The sequence below is a fragment of the Contarinia nasturtii genome, unplaced genomic scaffold (assembly GCF_009176525.2).
Source record: "Contarinia nasturtii isolate CC-2019 unplaced genomic scaffold, AAFC_CNas_1.1 Cnas_scaffold_187, whole genome shotgun sequence".
NCBI classification, from domain to species: domain Eukaryota; kingdom Metazoa; phylum Arthropoda; class Insecta; order Diptera; family Cecidomyiidae; genus Contarinia; species Contarinia nasturtii.
In genome coordinates this window covers 6,581,463-6,601,554 of record NW_022197544.1, presented here as the reverse complement: position 1 = coordinate 6,601,554, position 20,092 = coordinate 6,581,463, and the positions used below count along the sequence as shown (strand labels likewise).

The 20,092-nt window shown below is 34.4% G+C and overlaps 1 protein-coding gene across 3 annotated transcripts in view; it reads left to right on the top strand.

Moving 5' to 3' along the window:
- The first annotated feature begins 2,370 nt into the window (after positions 1-2,370).
- The window catches only part of LOC116352475 (protein vestigial), a 51,666-nt gene continuing 33,944 nt past the window's right edge, over positions 2,371-20,092 (top strand). The window contains exons 1-3 of one of the 3 annotated variants that reach the window (XM_031785108.1): positions 2,371-2,971; positions 7,602-8,172; positions 18,695-18,920. In XM_031785108.1, coding sequence (XP_031640968.1) covers positions 8,077-8,172; positions 18,695-18,920 — 322 coding nt within the window. In that variant the 5' untranslated portion in view covers positions 2,371-2,971; positions 7,602-8,076. Of the gene's footprint in view, positions 2,972-3,231; positions 3,824-5,037; positions 5,148-7,601; positions 8,173-18,694; positions 18,921-20,092 lie in introns of those variants that run through there. The other 2 variants (XM_031785107.1, XM_031785109.1) reach the window with 2 other exon arrangements.

Below are 20,092 nucleotides of genomic sequence, written 5' to 3'. Positions count from 1 at the left end.
TAGAAAATGTCTATCTTTTTCGGATCCAAACTGAACATTGCATACAAAATCGTTGAAGGCTCGAACCAATACACGTAATGAATGGCTTTCATGCGACATGCTTAAATCATAAATAAATTTCATACATTTTGCCGCATATAAATAATGAGAGAAGTGTGTGCTCGCGCATCATCCAACACCATCGACTCTGACTCAGTTTTGATGGTGTAAAACACGCACACATAAACTCATACAGACAGACAGACACACACACACACATATATAGACGCGCGCGCACGAATACAAGCATACATGCACGACGTAACCGGGGGAGATGGAACGAGAGGCATAAATTATGTTCGAAGCAGAAAGCCAAATAAACGGCTACGATGACGACGACGGCAGCACTGATGAGGCGGAGCATCAAGATCCAGCCCTCTTTTCTTTCATTTCACTTTACAACGGGCGCAACGTTCTTTAGTCAATTCTTTTGATTGTATCTCTTTCTTTACGTTCCTCTCCCATTTTGCGTGCAACGATCAGGGCACACTGTGGCTGACTGGTTCATCATATCGCAATTTTGCACAGTATGATTATAAGCACTGGCGTACACATACACGCAACACACGTATACTGTTGAAATTTATCGTTGTTTTTTTCTATATGTACACAACAAAACACATAATTATATTATTGTCAGCCGTCGGCTGTGAAACCACCTCTTTCTTGATTGCCTACAATGTAAACGCGCGCGTTTGAATTTTCTTTGGTTGACGATGTCCACGATACAACAATATCACACTATACACACATGATTCTTGAGCTGTGCGCGTGTCAGATTAATCAAATACATTTTTTTTGGGAAATGAAGAAAAATAGCAAATTCAATGTGAATCTTATTTAATTTTTTATATCCTCTGCTCCATTATACTTGAATGTGAAAAATCTCACACAAAAATATACATTCGATCGATTTACACGTGTTGCGATTCCCTCAGCACTGCTCATTATCTATTTCTTTTTTTACATGGATGGATTAATTTGGAATTAATTGTGGCTAACGAAAAAAAAACGACAAATTTCTTTGCTATAATTGTCACATTGCACACATATACATGTGGTTTATCTCTCGAAATGGAATGGACAAAAAATATTTCTTCATTTTTCTTTGATTTCCATCAAGGACCGGTTCGCGCATATTTCTATGCTTGCCTAAATACGCTAGGTAGCATAAATATGCCAAGCATAGCCGCAAACGCAACCAACGCATCGCCGTCCACTCTATATGAACAATACAACGAACATGTATGCAGGCGACCGTGCATTGAGAGACGTACGCATACAATATAGCTCGAATCGAATGGCGACGGGTGCATTGCAGCTTGCGTCTCCGCTATGCTTAGCATAGCTATCAGGCATAGAAATATGCGCGAACCGGTCCCTGATTTCCATAGTATAATCATCTCTATCTTGTAGACTACGCAATTTGAGTGCGTGTATAAACCCTCTTTTTGGTGTTATGATGGATGTAATTTTCAGATACGCACACAAATAAACTCCAATCAAATCGATTCGTCGGAATTGTTTGCAAAAGAGACACACGATTACTAGAGCACAGTATGTGTATGGCAGAAAAGGAATATATTGTTTTTGTGTTGCAATCAAATGAGAACTTAGAAATTCATGTCCGGTGATGATTCCAAATAGAGACCGGTTATTATATGTTTATAGACATAATTTGAGACCGGAAATTGATTTGAAGTTAAAAAAATTATATTTTTGTTTTCAAACAAAAGAAAATTGATCCTCTTTTTTGAAATGCGAAAGATTTCTGATAAATTAATTATTTTATACATATTTTCTCGATCTTACTAATATTAATTAATCGAATACTTTTCCGGTTTTAAGATGAAATGTTTAAAAAATATAGAGAGAGAAATCAACCGGCAATGAACGGAACATACGGATACAATGTTTGGTATTCAAAATTCGGGTGTTGTATGATTCGAGTTAAGTGATGCATTGTATTCATGTTCATAAAATGTGTTTGTGTTAAGTAAGCGGTCTTGTTCGCGTTGCGAGTGTTTTGTTTCGTTCCGTTGTTCGGTTTGGTCGTCGTGCTTCTCGATCGAAACCGTGCGCTCATTTGAAAATGTTGGCATACACACACTCATACATGTACACACGCACACTCATTCGCTCGCTTACTCGTTCGTTTGTTCGTTTGCTTGTCATTTTCACCCAAACAAATGCATTGAATTACCGATGCGTTCGATTCGCGTGTGTGTGTGTGTGTATGTGTTATTTTTAAGTAACAGACAGAATACAGAGACCACGACAAATTAAAATGAAAACAGAAACAGCAACAACAGTCTCTAAACGAACACTCTGTTGATCACGTCACATCGAAATCGATGAACTGAACTTCGTTTTGTTTTTTCTTCTCTTCTTGTGGGTTTAAGCGATATAAATTCCGTCGTTTTCAGAAAGTAGTAGCGTTTTTATTAAATTTTCAGCGAAAAAAAGAAAGAGAGAGAGAGAGAGAATAAAAACAAGAAAGAAATGTATGTGTTGCTTTTTAAATTGTGTACTCGATTGAATGATGCAAATACCGAACATCGATTTTAAATAGTGCGCGAAAGACAGGAAAAATCTAAATATATCAATCAAGGATACAACGAACTTGAAAATCCGATTACTATAAATGAACTATATACATTCAGTATGTGATTAGCAATCGAGTCAATAAAATTGAACAATGTGTATGTAAAACGACCGAAAGACCCGCCAACAAGAAGCCGTTTCATTGCTACGAACAATAGAAAATAAAATAAATTGGCAAACAAAAAAGAATTATCGAAAAGTTATCAGTTACGGTTGTGAGATAGACAAAAGTGTGTTTTTTTAAAGCAGAGTGTAGGAGAGAAAGAGGAAAAAAGCGGGCATTTAACAAAAATTCGATGATCGAAAAATTCAACAATATTGTCAAAAAGTAATTTAAACCGAAGCAACAACAGGAGATATAATTATTATATCGTATTATTATTATTGGTTTAACCCATTCGATTTGGTATTTGAAGTGATGATGCAACAAAGTGTTAAAGACATCGCACAAAATATTTAGTGAAAAATACAGAACAAAAATACGAAATAAGAGTCATATTTTATTTTGCAAACATTGGAAATTTTTTTTTTTTTTTTTTGCGAATCGATATGTGCTTTACAACGAATTCGTCGCATATTTCAAGTGGATAGAGATACAAATTGCGAGAAACTTGAAATAATTGTATTTCTTTCTTCTCTTCTAATTCGATTTTTCCGTCGCACATCTTCACAATTTTTTCTTTATACTTTCTCATTTTTGATTCTGCAATAAAACAAATTGACGTCAATCCCACAAAAACAATTTTCCTTTCGCCATATACATTTGGTAATATTGCGCGAAAAAAGTTCTTTAGTCTAAGAATGTGTACAAATACTGACATTGATGAAAAATAAAATAATTGTTTTATTTACTTGGCCAAATAATATTTAAAAGAAAAAAAAACGTAATCATCATTGAAATGAGATCGACAAATTCGAACAATTCAAGTCAAAGAGAGATAATTGTGTTTAGTGCGCGCTAAATTGTTCGATCTGTATATTCATTTCACGAATTTATCTCCGGTGTCAGAATCGGTGAAATGTTATCATAGTGATCAAATCGCACGAAGAAAACGCTGCTTTAAATCAAGCTCTCAGGAATAATTCAGTCGACTTGAAACGAACAGGGGCGAACGTTAATGCAGATACCGACCAAAAAAGCCAATCAAATAAACAAAATACATACAACCGTATGTCCATGGTACGCAACGTAATCAACCCAACCAATAAATCTCTATTTCTTTTTTTGTCGTAATGTTATTGTAGCACAAAATTATGAATAGAAAATTAACAATCAATTAATAAATATCACACGCTCACGTACACAAAAATTAATAAACATTTTGTGAAAAAGTGTGCACGAAGGCCAAATAATTGTTTCTTTGTTTGTTTCGTACACCCCCCAAGCGCATACGGTACAGCCGTCGCACTGCTCTCATAGACACTGGAAATCGAATCGTTTTTATTGCAAACAGCCTAGCGAATAGGCTGCAGAATAGTTACAGATAGAAAATAATAATAAGAATGTGATATTGTCGGCCGTTGTCATCGTCATTGATGACAACGTGAACTCTATTCAATGAGACATTCAATGAAGAACATTTTGTTTTTGTCACCGTTTACTTTCCATTCCACAAGTTTTCTGCATTTTTATAACTTCCACGTTCCAAATAAAACAATAAGCCTCTCTCTCTCTCTAGATATGCGGAGTTCGTCATCGGAGCACATTCGCTATGAGAAAATATTGAAGGATCATACTAATTCGTGTTTGTTTCATTTCTTTGAGGCATTATGCTGAGTCTTTTTTTTTTTTTTTAATGTGCTCTCGCCAGCTCATTTATACATAATTTAAAAACAAGATCGTTCGAAGGTGTTGAAGACATTAATCTAATATGATTAAAGGTTTTGATTGCAATTAATTTATGTACTTTGTACAGACACATTCAGCTACGTTATTATTAATAATTATCGGCCGCATTTTGCAGGTCAAACGTAAAACTGCAATGGATCGACAACAAAACTAAATAAAATGGCAAAAAAACATCAAACAGATTTAAAAACAAAACAAAAAACAAGTCAATGAACACGCAAAATGGAAAAGCCGTGAATTTATTTAATTTAATTTTTTTTTCGTTAAAATTCTAACATTACTAACGATTATATTCAAGTACAATTTAATATAGGCACACAAAACGGTTAGCAATGTTATGTATAATAGTTTGCGGATAAAGACGAAAAGAAATGAAATAAACAAGGAAAAAAAAATTGAATCGAAACTAAACAGAATTGACACAAAATGATAATAAATTATTTATTAATTGTAGTTTGTGTGAACAATTGTGCGTTAGGCTTGTCACAAGGTAGTTTTGTAAAAGGCGTCATTCTTGACGTTTTTGTTTTTAATTCTTCAACAGGTTAAATTGTTCTCTCTTTCTCTCTCGCGCGCGCTTCTCTTTAAATTCAACGAACATTCGTGACCGGACAGGTGACACATGAGAGACGATTTCGATCGATTATTATCGAAGGTATTGAACACACATGAAAAAAATCGTCGCGAAAAAAAGCACACACACACATTCGAATCGAAACAAACCAATCGAGAATGATTCAGATTGGATCGTGAATTCGATTATTAAGAACTGAGAGAGATATTAATTTTGTATATATGTTTTTTTTTTTTTTTTGGTGCAAAATTAGCAAACCAGCAACGATTCTCACGTTTAAATAAAATCAAGTAAAAATGAAATTTATGCAAATGTGAAATGACTTAATTTTTGTTTGTTGTGTGCCATGAGATCTAAACAAATGAGTAAAAGACTGAAAACATTTCTGGAAGTTCGTTTGTTTCGCATAAATTTAACATTTCTTTGGATTCTTCATATCCATTTTGTGCGCAATCGTATTGAAACCACAATAATTTTGCGTTACAGCAAATCAATAGCAATTCCTTCATACAAGAAAAAAAAAACCAAACAAAAATTGATTTAAAAATGATGAAAAGATATGAATCAATGGGATAAATATAAATGCGTACAAAGACATCAATCAAGATAGTTACGTTTGGTCTTTTTGCAGCATCTTGTTGAATCGTTACTGCATAGATTTGGTGCGATCGCGAGAACGAGAGAAAAAGTCATTACGAAAACTAAGAACAAAAGAGAGAGGAAGAAAACAGCCCAATCCACATGTTATTTATGATTTTATGTCTTTTTAATGAATATATATAAAAAAAGATGCGAAAAAACGAACAACAATATCCATAGATATCCGATAATTTATTGATACACATGAACGGGATATTTAATGCGTTTTTGTCATTCAATTTTAATTTAATTTGGTTGTATGAGCCGCCGGTTTGGTGAACTGGTCACCAAAAGTGGCTTAAAACATTTATTTTACGTGTGCTCACATAATTCGTGGATTGATGGTAATACGATGATGATGAGCGAACGTTCACTCTCGATCGAATCGAATCCTGTTGTTGTTACAACAATTTTCGATCACAGTTGAAATGTTAATGGACTGGCCGCAATGCAAACATACCACCGACTTCGAATGAAATATTTTGTTGTTGTCTCCTTTGTCTTCTTCTATCATAGATAAAGTTAATCAATTTTGGTTTTATCGATTTCACCGGTTCTTCGGACTTGACATTTCTTGTCATGTGCGTGTGTGTGGTCGAATCGATCGAATGTGTTTAAGTCAAAATTCGCATAAATTATTTGCGATTGTCTCATGTGGTTTTGTTTTGCGATTGATCGCATGAGCACATGCTGTTCATGCCGTTCAAGTGTCGATCGATCGGATCATCGGGTGCAATTTTAATCAATTCAAAAGAATTAAGAGGAATAAGAAGAAGAAAAACGATAAATTTCAATATCTACATGGAAATGGATGCATACGAATGATTACACTTTTCAAACGGAGAAATTGCACAGCAATTGAATAAAAAGACAATTTGAATTAAAGAAAATGCGGAAAGTAAATGGTGTGCACGCACCTATTTTCAAATTCACCATATAATATCAATCAGTTTGAGTGGATTTTATGAAGATCGAACTCAGCAAGAATGCGACATGATAAATAAATTTATCAAAAGAGAATCTTGTTTGTCTTGCACATTTTGCAGATGCAATCAGATAGAGATAGATGCTGCAGCATGGCATATGTTGCTTCACAATGAAATGAAGAGCGTGAGCGAGAGAAAAGAGCCCAATGAATAAACACTGAATGTGGCATAGCAACGGCAGCAACAACAACAATCCACCGATCGAACTAAAACAAAGCAATAAATGCATTGTGAAAACCATCACTCATGTTAGCCGTGAGTGCGTATGACAAATGCACCAGTCCCATTTGTAATTTAAATTTGATTGTTGTTGGCCTGACTGTGTACGCGCTTATGCGTTTGCTGTTTTAATGTGTTCCGTGTCATTGTGTTTCTGTTTTTTTTTTCCATGCTGCTGTCGCTGATTCCTAGTCTTCAGTCAATGTCTTTTTCTCGCTCATCGCAATCACAATTCTTAGAATGAAGCTATTACAAAAAGTGGCAACACATCGATTGATCGACAGACTGAACACTGAATTGCATTGCAAATATATATATATATATATATATATGTGTGTATGTGCCACAAGTTGCAACATCCAAACGTGATATACGCATTTATATTGATAAAAGTCCGGTTCGGCCTGAAAAACTAATATACACACATACGCAAACAAAATTCCAGGCAGAAATCAACAAAAACATTGACAAGGCAAATGAATTTCAGCAGAAAAAAAAACACACACACATACGCATATAAATATAAATGCAAAGAACCGAGTAGAACTAAAAAAATGTTTTGTCTAAGCTTTTTATTTGTAGCCTACATCCAAGATTTTAAGACCAATTTACCTCATTTTTTAAGTTTTCAAAAACCAATTTCTCTCAACATCGAAAACTATTAATAAAAATATGTTTCCATCTCTTTCAGAATCCGTTCACTGGAGTAAAAAAAACGTTCGAAGTAATTCTACGGCAAAGTGTCTTAATAAAAACCATTAACAGCGACAAAGTCGAAAAATATTCATTGAAGTAACAAAAAAAAAAACTGTTCACTATTAACTTTTTTCTCGGTTTCTTGTGCTACACAGTAGAGCCTTGAGTGAATTAAATAAGAACAAGGGAAAAAAGTATTTTATTTGCCAGTGACAATAACTTTACTTGTTCAGCAAAAAAATCAGCGAAAAAGTGCCAGTTAAATCGAGAAAAAAAAAGACTAACTTGAATTGTGAGTCGAAAATATCTTGATTTGAAGTCACAGTGTGTGAGTGAATGCAATAAAACTAAAATCCAACCATCGAAAAAAAACATAAATTGCCAGTTTTGAGTTGCGACACCGAATATATTTGGTATTTATTTGATGGAAAGTAAATGTTGATTTTATTAATCGGTGAAGTGATATCGCAATGGCAGTATCCTGCCCAGAAGTAATGTACGGAGCATATTATCCATATTTATATGGTCGTGCTGGCCCGAGTAGATCATTTTATCAATATGAAAGGGTATGTATATATGAAATTGTTCTATTTGAAATTTCTGAATTAAAAAAAAAAAAAAAAAATTATTAACTTTTTCGACCTACATAAGAACCATTTCAGAATTTTATTCGAAACAGAAAAAAAAATGGAAAGAAAAACTTTCATTCATAAAATGTTTGTTAAAATATCGGTTAAATTCACTGAGCGCCGATTTTTATTCTTCTTTTTGGTTTCTTGTTAAATAAGTGAATTCCAAAATAAGAATCTAACGTACTTAGAAGAGAGAAGAAGAGAGAGAGAGAACAAGATCGAAAGAGTGAATGTTCCGGCGGCAAAATTGCTTCTGAGTACATATTTTTTTTGCCAAACACGATATTGTGCACAGATGATAATTGCATGCGATCAATGTGTTGTGCGCGAACAAAACAATGAAAATAAAATTGTTTAACAACAATTAATTTCCATTTTCCATTTAAGGATTTGTATTCCCCATTTTAAAATGCATAACCAAATAATTATGCAAACGAGAATGTGCGCTCAGTGCACGCTGTTACAGACATTTGTGAGTGTGTCCGCTGTTGCTTCGTTGGTGCCCACATAATAATCATTATGAAACAAAGCACAAGACCTTAGAAGACTCTGTGTGATTTTTTGTTATTTGTTTTGGATTTGGTTCCTGTTGAGTCTTTCCACGAAACAAACGAACACACAAAAGTTTTAAAATACACAAACAATCGACTCGCAAATTTAATAATCTGTATTAATATTAATGATCGTACGCTTTTTTGTTCACTATTTTCTTAAAGTTAGCTTCGCATTTGCATCGGAATGAGAAGACTTGTAAAATGTGCCACTTTTTTTGTCAATTCTGCACAATTTAGATCTCATTATTATTAAAATCATTATAAGCAGCAAATGAATTAATCAATCAATGCACTTTTAAAAGTAAATCGCTGCGTATTTTTATATGAAAAAGGCTTCACGAGATAAACGAATGTCTATTTTTTATTTGATTGTATTGGATGATAATCAATGGGCTTAAGCATAAACATCGATATATATATATATCGTCAAAGTTAACATAAATTACTCATTTTAATTGCTCCAATGATACAAATATAGACACTTCATGAAGCTTGTTTTGTTCCTTTGATAGATTTAATTGTGTGGCTTTTTTCAGCATGACCGCAATGAAAAAACACGACGTGCAGAGTTGTTTCTTTTGCTTGTTACTCTTTTTTTATTATAAATTGGATCGTTTTAATTTTCTGGAAGTTCAAATGCATCACTTTCACAGTTATCACGAATGATACATCTCCTTGGTGCTTGTGTGTTTGTGATTTAAAATGAGTGTTTTCCTGTATTTTATTCTTACGCATCGATCGGAATGTCACCAATGTACTTATCGAGCAAGTGCAAGTCGCTCGTGTAATTCTTGTACGCATGTGTGTGTGTGTGTGCGTTGATTTCGTTTAAATATAAACAAACGGATACTGTGCGTATTTTAAACGTTCTCTCATTCAAAGTGTATCCCAGAACGACAATGCTAGATGGACTTGGATTTCTCGTGAAAATGACAACAGTTTTAATATTTTAAATGAACGCAAGCAATTAGGTTCGAATGTGCTCCGCATACAAAATTCGTTCAAATCGAATGTGCTTTTTTGCTATTTGTCAAACACAAAACGCTTCATTTAGTGTGAAATTGAAGAGAAATAAAAAGCAGCCAGAGGAAATGTTCGAGTAAAATAAAGCAAAAAAAAGGTACATTGGTGATGTAGCATGGACGCGCACTGAGATTTATTCATTTATCAAATGAATCGATTTTCAGTGGAAAGTCATATGATGGAAACGAACATTGATTTCTTGTATTTGATATTCATATTAATCGAAATGGGCTAGATATTCGTCTCTGTATCTCAATCTCGCTAAAAATTGCATACATGCCAAGATTAGCCAATCGAATTTGTGAATTGGATTGAACTTTTGTATTCAATTGATCTGTGTATGTGAACAATACACAGAAAATACCAGGCCAAAGGATGCAATCGAAAGAGGAAAAAAGAGAACAAGCAAATACCAATTGCGATTGAGGCGCAACAAAGCGAACCGAAAGACATTTATTTGCATGGGAGATTATTGAATCGAATAAGTAAGCACCAGCTGCAATCATGCGGACTCCTTTTTGCTTTTATATTTTTCTCTCTTTCTTTCACCTTATATTATACTCGGTTGCAACATTTTCCCATCGTCAGTCAATTCTAAATGTAGCAGTCGTGTTCGCCATTCACATTTTATCAATGCCGCGCGATTTGAGTGTCTGTCGATCGGCATATTTGCTCGCTCATTCTCTATCTTTTTTTCACTCTCTCGAAAATCATGAAAAAAAGAACCAATACAATCCGCCTCACATATCGTTGTGCTTAAATAGTTTGTACACACATTTCAAAAGGTAAACATTTTGCATGCGCAGACTTAAAAATACAAATCGGCGAATCAAAAACGGTTCTCGTTTTTTTTGCTGCTATATCTCCTCACTGTACGCGACACTGTCAAATTGGAAAACACTCTCATTTTGAAATATGGCAAGATATTTTATGTTCTCCATTCAAAGAGACTGACAACCCGAATCCCAACTCAGTACTGTCTACTGGCCATTCATTAAAAAAAACACACCGCTCTCACGATATCAACAAATCGAGTCAACACAAAAACTCGCTAAAATCTGAATCACAATTTCAAGCTTCTGAAACAATTTGTCCATAACAATAAATAATAATATCAACACATATAGAGAGGGAAAAAATATATCGTTCCGCAAATAGAATTGAACTCAAGACCCATGATGTTAAATTTATTAACAGAGTGCAGCAGAATAAAAAAGAATTGAACATACACACACACATAAAAAAAGCTGAGCCCACGGTGCAAAATGAAACGATCGAACATAAAGCAGAAAAAAGAAGAAGAAAGAAAATGAACAGCACAGAGAAAGAACGAACGGCAAGTAACAAATAACGTTTTTCCGAAACAACATTTCTACATGCTTTTTGGCTTGATGACTTATCTCGCGTTTAGCCGCGCGCACATACAAACATGTAAATCCATTGTTGTTGAGCGCAAAAGCGCATTTGCGCACACCTTACAGCCCAAAATAAGACCAAAAACATTGCTAGCCTCTCGGGCCTTTCCTACTTTGCGCTTTGAATGAGATTTTCCTCTTCGTTTGTCCCTTTTACTACGTCTTGATGGCCGAGCACGAGACAAAAGAGAGCAACAGCGAGACAAAAACCGAACACGATAGAGATAGAACGATCCAAAGAGAAGTGAAAATTTCATGCACATCGGATTGAAACGATATGCCGGCATAATCGCAAAACAATCCATGTACCAACGAAGCATTACATCAGTTCGGCTATTTTCAAAGGAATTCCAATTGTCTTAACGCCCAATTATACAAGGACGGCACTCAAACCAATCGCATTTTCGTCTTATTGCGCTCGCTCGCTCGCCCGATCTCGCTCTCTCTCTCTCTCTCTCTTTTTCCGATGTGATACGCTTTTCGGTTGCTCCATTCGGACACTTACTACCTCTAGTTCTATCTTATTCTTTTTGCAAATTTATCTCACAATGCTCTGTTGTTTTGTTGTTTCTGCTGTTATTGTTGACTTTTTTTTCATCTTCTGCTGTTTTGCCCGCTTTGTTCGGTCTTTTATCTTAAAATGAACAAATATCCGTTCACATTTTAAATCCTGAGAGCGTTTTGTGTTTTGTAACAATTTTTGCTATATATATTGTCGGATTTGGTGTGGAGTTTTTTTTCTCTCTGCTGTTTTCGTTTTCATTTTGGGTTTTCCGTATTTTGCCGTCAATTGACGGGCTCTTTGAATGATTTCTCTCTTATACAAACTTGGAATTGAAAATATACATTTTGGTATCAAATAAAATTAACGTCAATGTCTTTGAATTATAGAAAGTGTTCGAATTCAAATTAAAAACTTAAAATCAATGCTACCAGTGATACCATTTTCGAATGCACCATTGCACTCAACGTGTAAATGTTGTGAATCTTTAGCGGGCAACTTGCTGATATATCATAAAACGAACCGCCGCCATCGTCGCTCGAATGTACACAAATTGATAGGTTTATCGGCAAGATATACGCTCAATAAATAATAATGGGCCGAATATGTGTACTTGACTTTTACACCTACTTTACCATTCGAAATCGAAAAAACCTTCTGTTTTGATGCAAACTACTTCATGTTAGATGCTGGTACATAAAAAGACCATACCAAAACGATATGCGTATGCAAACATTTAATCGTACAAACACGTGGAATGAAGTAGATAAAATGTTTGAGATGCAAGCTCCACAGAGTAGTACGTTTCACTGCGGATAAAGGAAAAAAAAATAAATAAATCGCACAGCCACAGAAGAATTCCAAAATAAGCAAAGGAATAAAAAGGCCTGGGAGTCATTTTCAAGCTTTAAACTCAGTGGCGAATTGTACTTTTAATCTCGGACACAATTTTTTGAACGAAACTGAACAGAGACACACACACACAAAAAACATGCAGATACATTGGAATTTCATCCAGTGTGGCAGCAGCAGCAGCAGCAGTAGCAATCTGAGGGCAATTGAATTTTGACTGCATGAAATCAATCGACTATTTTTTTTTTACTTTTGTGTGATTAATGTGAACTGAAAATAAGCAATTCATGCTGGTGCATTGTTGTTTGTTTCCTTTTCATTGATGGTAAAGAATGAAAACGGTAATTTTCATATTGAAAAAATGAATAAGTGACTTCAAACTGGAAGGCATCAGTCTGATATTTGAGCTTAATGTTTCTAAAGGGCTTATTATTACTGCAAATAACTCAGATATTATCATTTTTTTTCAATTTAAAAATTGTCCAAGTCAACATTTTCGCCATTTTTCGCTTTCTCAAACTTCTGAAGATAAAGAAATGACCTGAATGAAGTCTGAATGACAGAATTGACATTTTGATCGCTCGAAATTATTCAATCTTTATCATATTTTTTCAACGATAAAAAGCATGATTTCTGTGGCATATTTGAGTCTCTCGCCGGGATGGTTGGATGAATGTAAGTGGTATGTCTACTGTCGCCACCAACACTGTGTAATTTGGGTTCAATTTCAATTGTGTTTTAAATGACTTGTCGTCGTTGCTTGGCGCGAATAATATGCGGAGCATGAAATCGCATTTGTAAAGCAAGGTGATTACCACAGGAGCGCTTAAAGTTCTCTCCTGATTAATACACAGCTTTCACTAATACAAACTCTCAGCATGCGCGCTCTTCGTGACGATTTCATGCTCTGATAATACGTAATATTAATTCACTTAAATCATCACTTACAACACATACATAAGGCCAAATGCCAAGCAAATACGGTTTTTGCACATTTTAAAAGGCAATTGGATTGCGTGCATATTGCACGATTAGTTATCACAGCAGGTAGCGTTCACACATACAGTAGCTGCATAGTTACACAAAGGAACGCTACTGATAAAACGGTGATGCTTAGGCATGAGCATTGAGCATGCTTGTCGACGATCACAGATAAAAGACACTTCTGGCAAAATCTTGTGTGTGTTTTTGGCTTCATCGCTAAAATAAAGTTCAGTTGATTTTCGATGTCGTCGTGGCCGTGGCACGGGTTGTGTGCACATATAATGAGTGCGTAAATAAAATTGGGTGCGATACGAATGGCAAAGGTGTTAATTAATGTCTCAAATGCATTCTATTCGAAATAGACACACACACTCGAGATGTTTGCATCATTATTTAGCTAGATATCGTTTGATATCGATGTTGCAACTCTCCTTGCTCTATTCTCTACACTGTTTGGAATCGATTAGTTTGTGTTATGTGAGCAATTTAATTTAAACCCGTTATTGATATCCTGAACAGCCAACGACAATTACGGTAAAACACTTCAAAAGAAGTTACAACACATATAAATTCACTGTAAACTTACAAACATACCCAATTGTAGGCATAGATCTTGAGTATGTGTCGTTCAATTGATTTTCCAGGAGAGAATTTAATAAGTTTTAATTGATAAATGAACTGGCAATGTTTATTGAATGGAAAATTGATAGAAAATTACCGACGATGTATATATAGATCATATTTTACGAATATTCGATGACTCTAATCAAAAGTAATAAACTTACACTACATCTTGGTGCCATGGGAAATAGTTGAGTGAAAACCACTCATTGAACATTTTAAAATTGAAGGCATTTTCAAACTTGCACATTTACAACATAGAACATTTTATACGAAATTTAATTGGATGAATGGTATACCAAAAAGAAGCAAATCTCATATTCTTGGTCTTTTCGATAACATTCATTCGACGAACATTTTTTTGGATGTAATATAATAGTGCCTACACACAAAATACCAATCCTAAACTAACAAGCAATAACATTTTGGTTAAGATTTCGGTTTATAACAAATATGAAATACTTGGCCAAGAAAATCCACAGAGATGGTATTTTAATTTCAAATTGATACACACATATTGATTGATGATAATGATAATAAAAAAATAACCAATAATATGCGCTTCATCAAGAATTTAATTTTACAGCCACGAGATATTCAAAAAGCAAATGAAAGTGCTTAGAAATGTTCTTCTTTGGCTATCTTGTGTTTGGAAGTTTACTTTTACTCTTGACTCTCCTTGTCCGTATTGTTTGCAAATCGAAAATTATTCAAAATGCAGCAGAGTCAAAGAAATTCTTATGGATAATTGACTGCATGCGCATGAATGTGTGTTGCTGTGTTGATTGTTGATATGGTCTTCCCAAATAGACATACATATAAATGCAAAATTCTTGAAATTATTTGTGTATGCATGAAATTTCAAATAATATTTGAATAGTTCAATGAGTATTTTTGGGTTTGGCTATGTTCAAGTTTCATTATGAGATGTCGGCTGTTTTTGGTTGGAAAGTAAGACATCATCACCATACAGCAAAAGTCGACAATTAATTTAGAAAATTATTTACACTTCCATTGTGTGTGCGGCGCACAATGGATTCGAAATAGTTACGATGGAAATTCGTTTCAAAAATTAGCTTTGAAGACGGAAGTTTGTATATGCTTCCGTATAAAATGCAATCACGATGTCGCTTGGTTTGCGATCGCAATGCACTCACTCATTCATTTTGGTCGCCATTTGGCGAACATTTTCAAAATTCATCGGTGGGAATATTGGTTTCCTTTCTCTCTTATTCTATTTATTTCTCTCTCTCTCTCTCTCTCTCTCTCTCTATCTCTCTCTCTCTATGGAAAGTGTTTTAAAGATGGAAGCTCTGTAGCTCAAGTGGAAATGCAGTATATTAAAATTCCTTGAATATTGCTACGTTCATATGATGCATATTTTCTTCAAGTTGTGGCTTTTTGAGATTTTGCCAAACACACACATTATCTTTTCGAAAGTTTATCATCGGTTCTTTATGGATCGGTTGGTTTTAATTACTCTCTTACTCCCAATGTTTTTGGAAATTAATTTTACACCCGATATATTCAAAGCTTCATTTGAAAATATGGTTGAGGTTTATGCATTCGGATTTGTTCATGAATTTTATCGTTCATTCCGTGCTCTCTAACCAAAGTTTCTTGCCACATCAAAATATCATAAATAATTCACTCGATATGTGAAATGTGAATATATTTTGATGCGAAATTCTATCGAGACATTTCATCAGAAAAACACTTGTGTGTACATGAAATCGAATGAAGGTCAATTGAGTGTATGTAGAGTCGTATTTGTTTGGATATGAATTTAGGTGTTTATCCATCAGTTTTGCCTGAAAATCGGAAACATCTTTGGCATCAATTTTTTCATTCATTTTTAGTGGCGCAAAATTTGAATAAAATGTGATATTAGGTGACAAATGTCATACTTTGAACAACTATCACAACATCAAATTGAAAACATTTTTCAAAACAACTTATTTTCTTTTGTCTAGCCAGCAAAAGAAATTGTACGACATAATAAGTGAAGCATCTCACAACAGCGTGAATATTTTGGCGAGATCCACTTGTTGTGTACAAAGTTTTTTTTCTAAATTTATTGCTATACATTTGGATATTGGTTGTACATTTTCCCTCTTTTAGCCACATTTTTCCCGTTTTAATCGAAAACAATTATAAACCAAACCATACACGTAGTCGTTAATTTTTTTTCTTTATCTTTCACACAAAGTCCATCATCATTTGAAAATATGTACATACATTGTCTATTTGGATGTGTGGCATCGTTTCACTCGGATAAAATGTATTCGCAATTCACGAACTCCATCTTTTTCATATTTTTTTCCTCTCTCTTCTTTTGGATGCGTTTTTTTCTATTTGCTACACCGATTTCAGTTATTGTTAACGACGGTGATCTAGTCGGTTGTGTCGGATTTGTGGCGGTTCATTGGGGCTACAACTACACAAGTCCACTAACACAACGAAAATTTGGTATACGGCTCTGTCAAAAATGGTTAGCATTTTTCAAATGCTCTCGCTTAAAAAATTGTAGCTTGGCATTTTATTTGCCTTTGTTGTTGCGGATGAGGCGATATTAGGAATGCATTTAAATGATTTTGACGCGTCTCGTACTTTGTTACTAAACTACTACTTCACACATTTACCATCACGCTGGCTGAATGAAGCGGGAGATACAGAGAGTGGATATAGAAAAAAATGGGTAGTCAATAGTTGGGTGCAAAAACATTGCACAAAAAAAAGTGAAATGAATTCGAATAACACAGAGAAGCATGTGCAAATTGCATCAAACAAATAGAAGAACACACACATATACAGTAAATCTCCTGTTTCAACGAACACAAGCAAAATGGTAAAAGTCCATATTCGATGTGCAAGAGCGGCTGGTTTTTTTTGTTTCGTTGTTTCATGCCGAATCCGCTGAACGTGTTGCATCTAATGATGTGTTAATGCTTATTGAAGTTAATTGAATGCACAGATGAACGCAAACCAATTTGCTTGGCAGTTTTTTTTTGTTGTTGTTTTTCAGCCTGCAAACCGCGAAGAAACATTTACATTTTTATTAATCCATGAGCTGGTCAAATGAATTATGTATGAAATATGTTCATTGGAACCCAAAATTGGTAATTATCAACTGCATGCCTGTTTTCAATCACCGTTTCTATCACACATTGTATTTTTTTTTTTGCAAACTTAATTTGCACGGAAAACGGGACATTAACCGTTCATAGCTATTTTGATCGAAATAGCAACAAACTTTTCACACTTTTCAATATATAATTTGATGAACATCAAGTTTGACAGCTCGTACATTTTTGACACACAAGCGAAAAGTGTGCACTCAACATCGTATCGAAAGCATTTCAGTTATGCATTGTAATCGATCTATCGGCCAATTGTAATTAAAATGTGCTTGGTTCTTTGTGGGGGAAAAAATTTATAGAATTTTTGCGCACTTCTAATGATGTTTAATTCGAATGTGTTGCGATTTGTTGCATGAATGGCGTTTGCCCATTTTTGGATTATGCAAAGTCCGGTCAGACAGCATGGAATCTACTGACCTATCTTCTTCTTCTCTCCCTTTCCATTTCAGTCTCTCTTTTTTTGCACTCTGCTCGGCGATGAGAGTGAACATGAACACAGCACTTACATAGTTCTTACGATGCATTTTCAATGAGAAAATTGTTTTCATTTAATTGAAATGCACACAAAAAAATTGCACAGAGATTGAGAAGACTTTGTACAATATACGTACGCGCACGCTCTATTCTTAGATATTATTTCGATGCTAATTTAAATTGAGAACAATTTATTTACAACGTGTACACTTTTATTTATACTATCACGCAAGGCATCAACCAAAAATAGAGCTGTACGCGTACAATGCAATATTTTATCGAATTGCCTGAATTTGGTCGCTTTGCCATAGCATTTTCATTCTGTTTTTTTCTTCTTCTATTTCGTTCACTTTGGTCGGTTTGTGCGAATAGACAAAATGCATCATTTCACCGAAGAAAAAAAAATCAAAAGAAAATCACCGCTCTCAGTCGGTTTAAGTCAATTTTTGTGTTTCATTCTCACTCTCGTTCGGTTGAAAGTGAAGCGATCATTTAGAAGAGTCGCAAGCCAAACAATCGAAATGTAATTATATGTGGCGAATAAAAAGAAATAATACAAAAAGTAACAAAAAACGATGTACGAAAACAAAAGGAGCACCGCACAACTTCAACCGACTGTGAAATTTTACAATTTGAATGTGTGGCGGCTGCTTGTTTGCGCATAACACTATCTCATTTCTTTCCGAAATATTTGAAATTTCAACAGAAATTCAAATGATTACTTAATTTATGACTACAACATGTAGATTCGGTTATATTTCTTCTTCGTTTTTGTTTTATGTCAGCAATTTTTCAATTTTACCGTATTTCAATTATAGTTTTTCTTTTTTCAAATTCAAGTTGGTTTTATTTATTTTTGTTTGTTTCTTCTTTATCATCTGTATTTTGCAGTTCAACCAAGATTTGTATTCGACATCAGGAGTGCCGCTCACATCATCTAGTGCATCCGTTAGTTCCCATTCACCATGTAGCCCAATTTTACCACAATCGGTAGCATTAAATGCTACACAAACCGGCGGTTCAACGACAATACCAACCATACCGTTAGGTTCGTTGCATCGATCGATAGCCAAAGAAGAGGATTTAAGTAGTGTAACTAGGCAAAGTGATAACGACGGTAAGTGTAACATATTCACATTTCTTTCTTTTTTTTTTGTTTCATCATCACTGTCGTCAACTCTAATGACAAAGATCCGAGTAGTTTATATTTATGATTCACACAAAATACAATCATACAATTAATTGCCATTTCATTAAGAATTTCATCACATATATTAGCAACACATTAATTTTGACATTTATCGATATTTTATTGTGCATGAGGCATGTTGTTATTCAGTCGGATTGTGTGTGTGTGTTTGTGTGTTGTGCCTTTCTCACATTCATCTAGTTGAAAATGAAATTGAATAAGAAATATAAAAAAAGGCGACAACGATCAACAAACGAAATCGAATAATAAATGTTCAACGATTTTAGTAGACAGGTGCATGTGGTGCTAGTTTTTGGCATCGTCAACAACTATTCCTTGGCTTAACCGATATCTGGAAGTGCTGCAATTCAAAATGCATACACACGCAAAAACATAAAGTGGTATCACGCGCAAAAAAGCGACAACGACAACATTAAATCGACAACAACAACAAACAACATAAACATTAAAATGTATTTTTTTTTTGTTCGTATTCTCGATTGTTGCGGATTGTTGTTCAAAAGAAGGGAAATGAAATGGAAAAACTTTTGCAACTGTGAAATATATTTGCCATTCAAATAAAACAATAACTCATGAAGGTTTTCGATTGTTTTAAATATATAAATTTTTTCCACTATGTGTGTTGCCATAGTTTCCGATTGCAGTTTTTTTTCGTTTTAAATTCTTTCTGAGTCTTTCTTCGTTCCTGTCTCTCTCTGTCTCTCGTATGTTCTATATTTATACGCACGACGAAGAAGAAAAAAAAGCGTTGCACATCTCGAAGCTTCATTGTCCATTTAATGTAGTGTGTCATCAACAAATCGAATTAAACATTCATTTTGAAGCAAGTTTGATTGACATAACATTATATATTTCTTTTTAAAGTTCATCATCAGGTTGGAAAATATACAATATTTCTGTTCCAATTGCTGTTTTATTTCAATTTCATTCGCCGTTCTGAATTACGAACATGAACATTTGGCTGGCGTCTTTTTTCTTCTTTTTACGCATTTACTATTTTTGTTTAACCGTTTTTTTTTTGTTTTTTTTCCATCGTGTTTTATATTGACAGAGCTTGTTTAGCTCACAGATGATGTGCC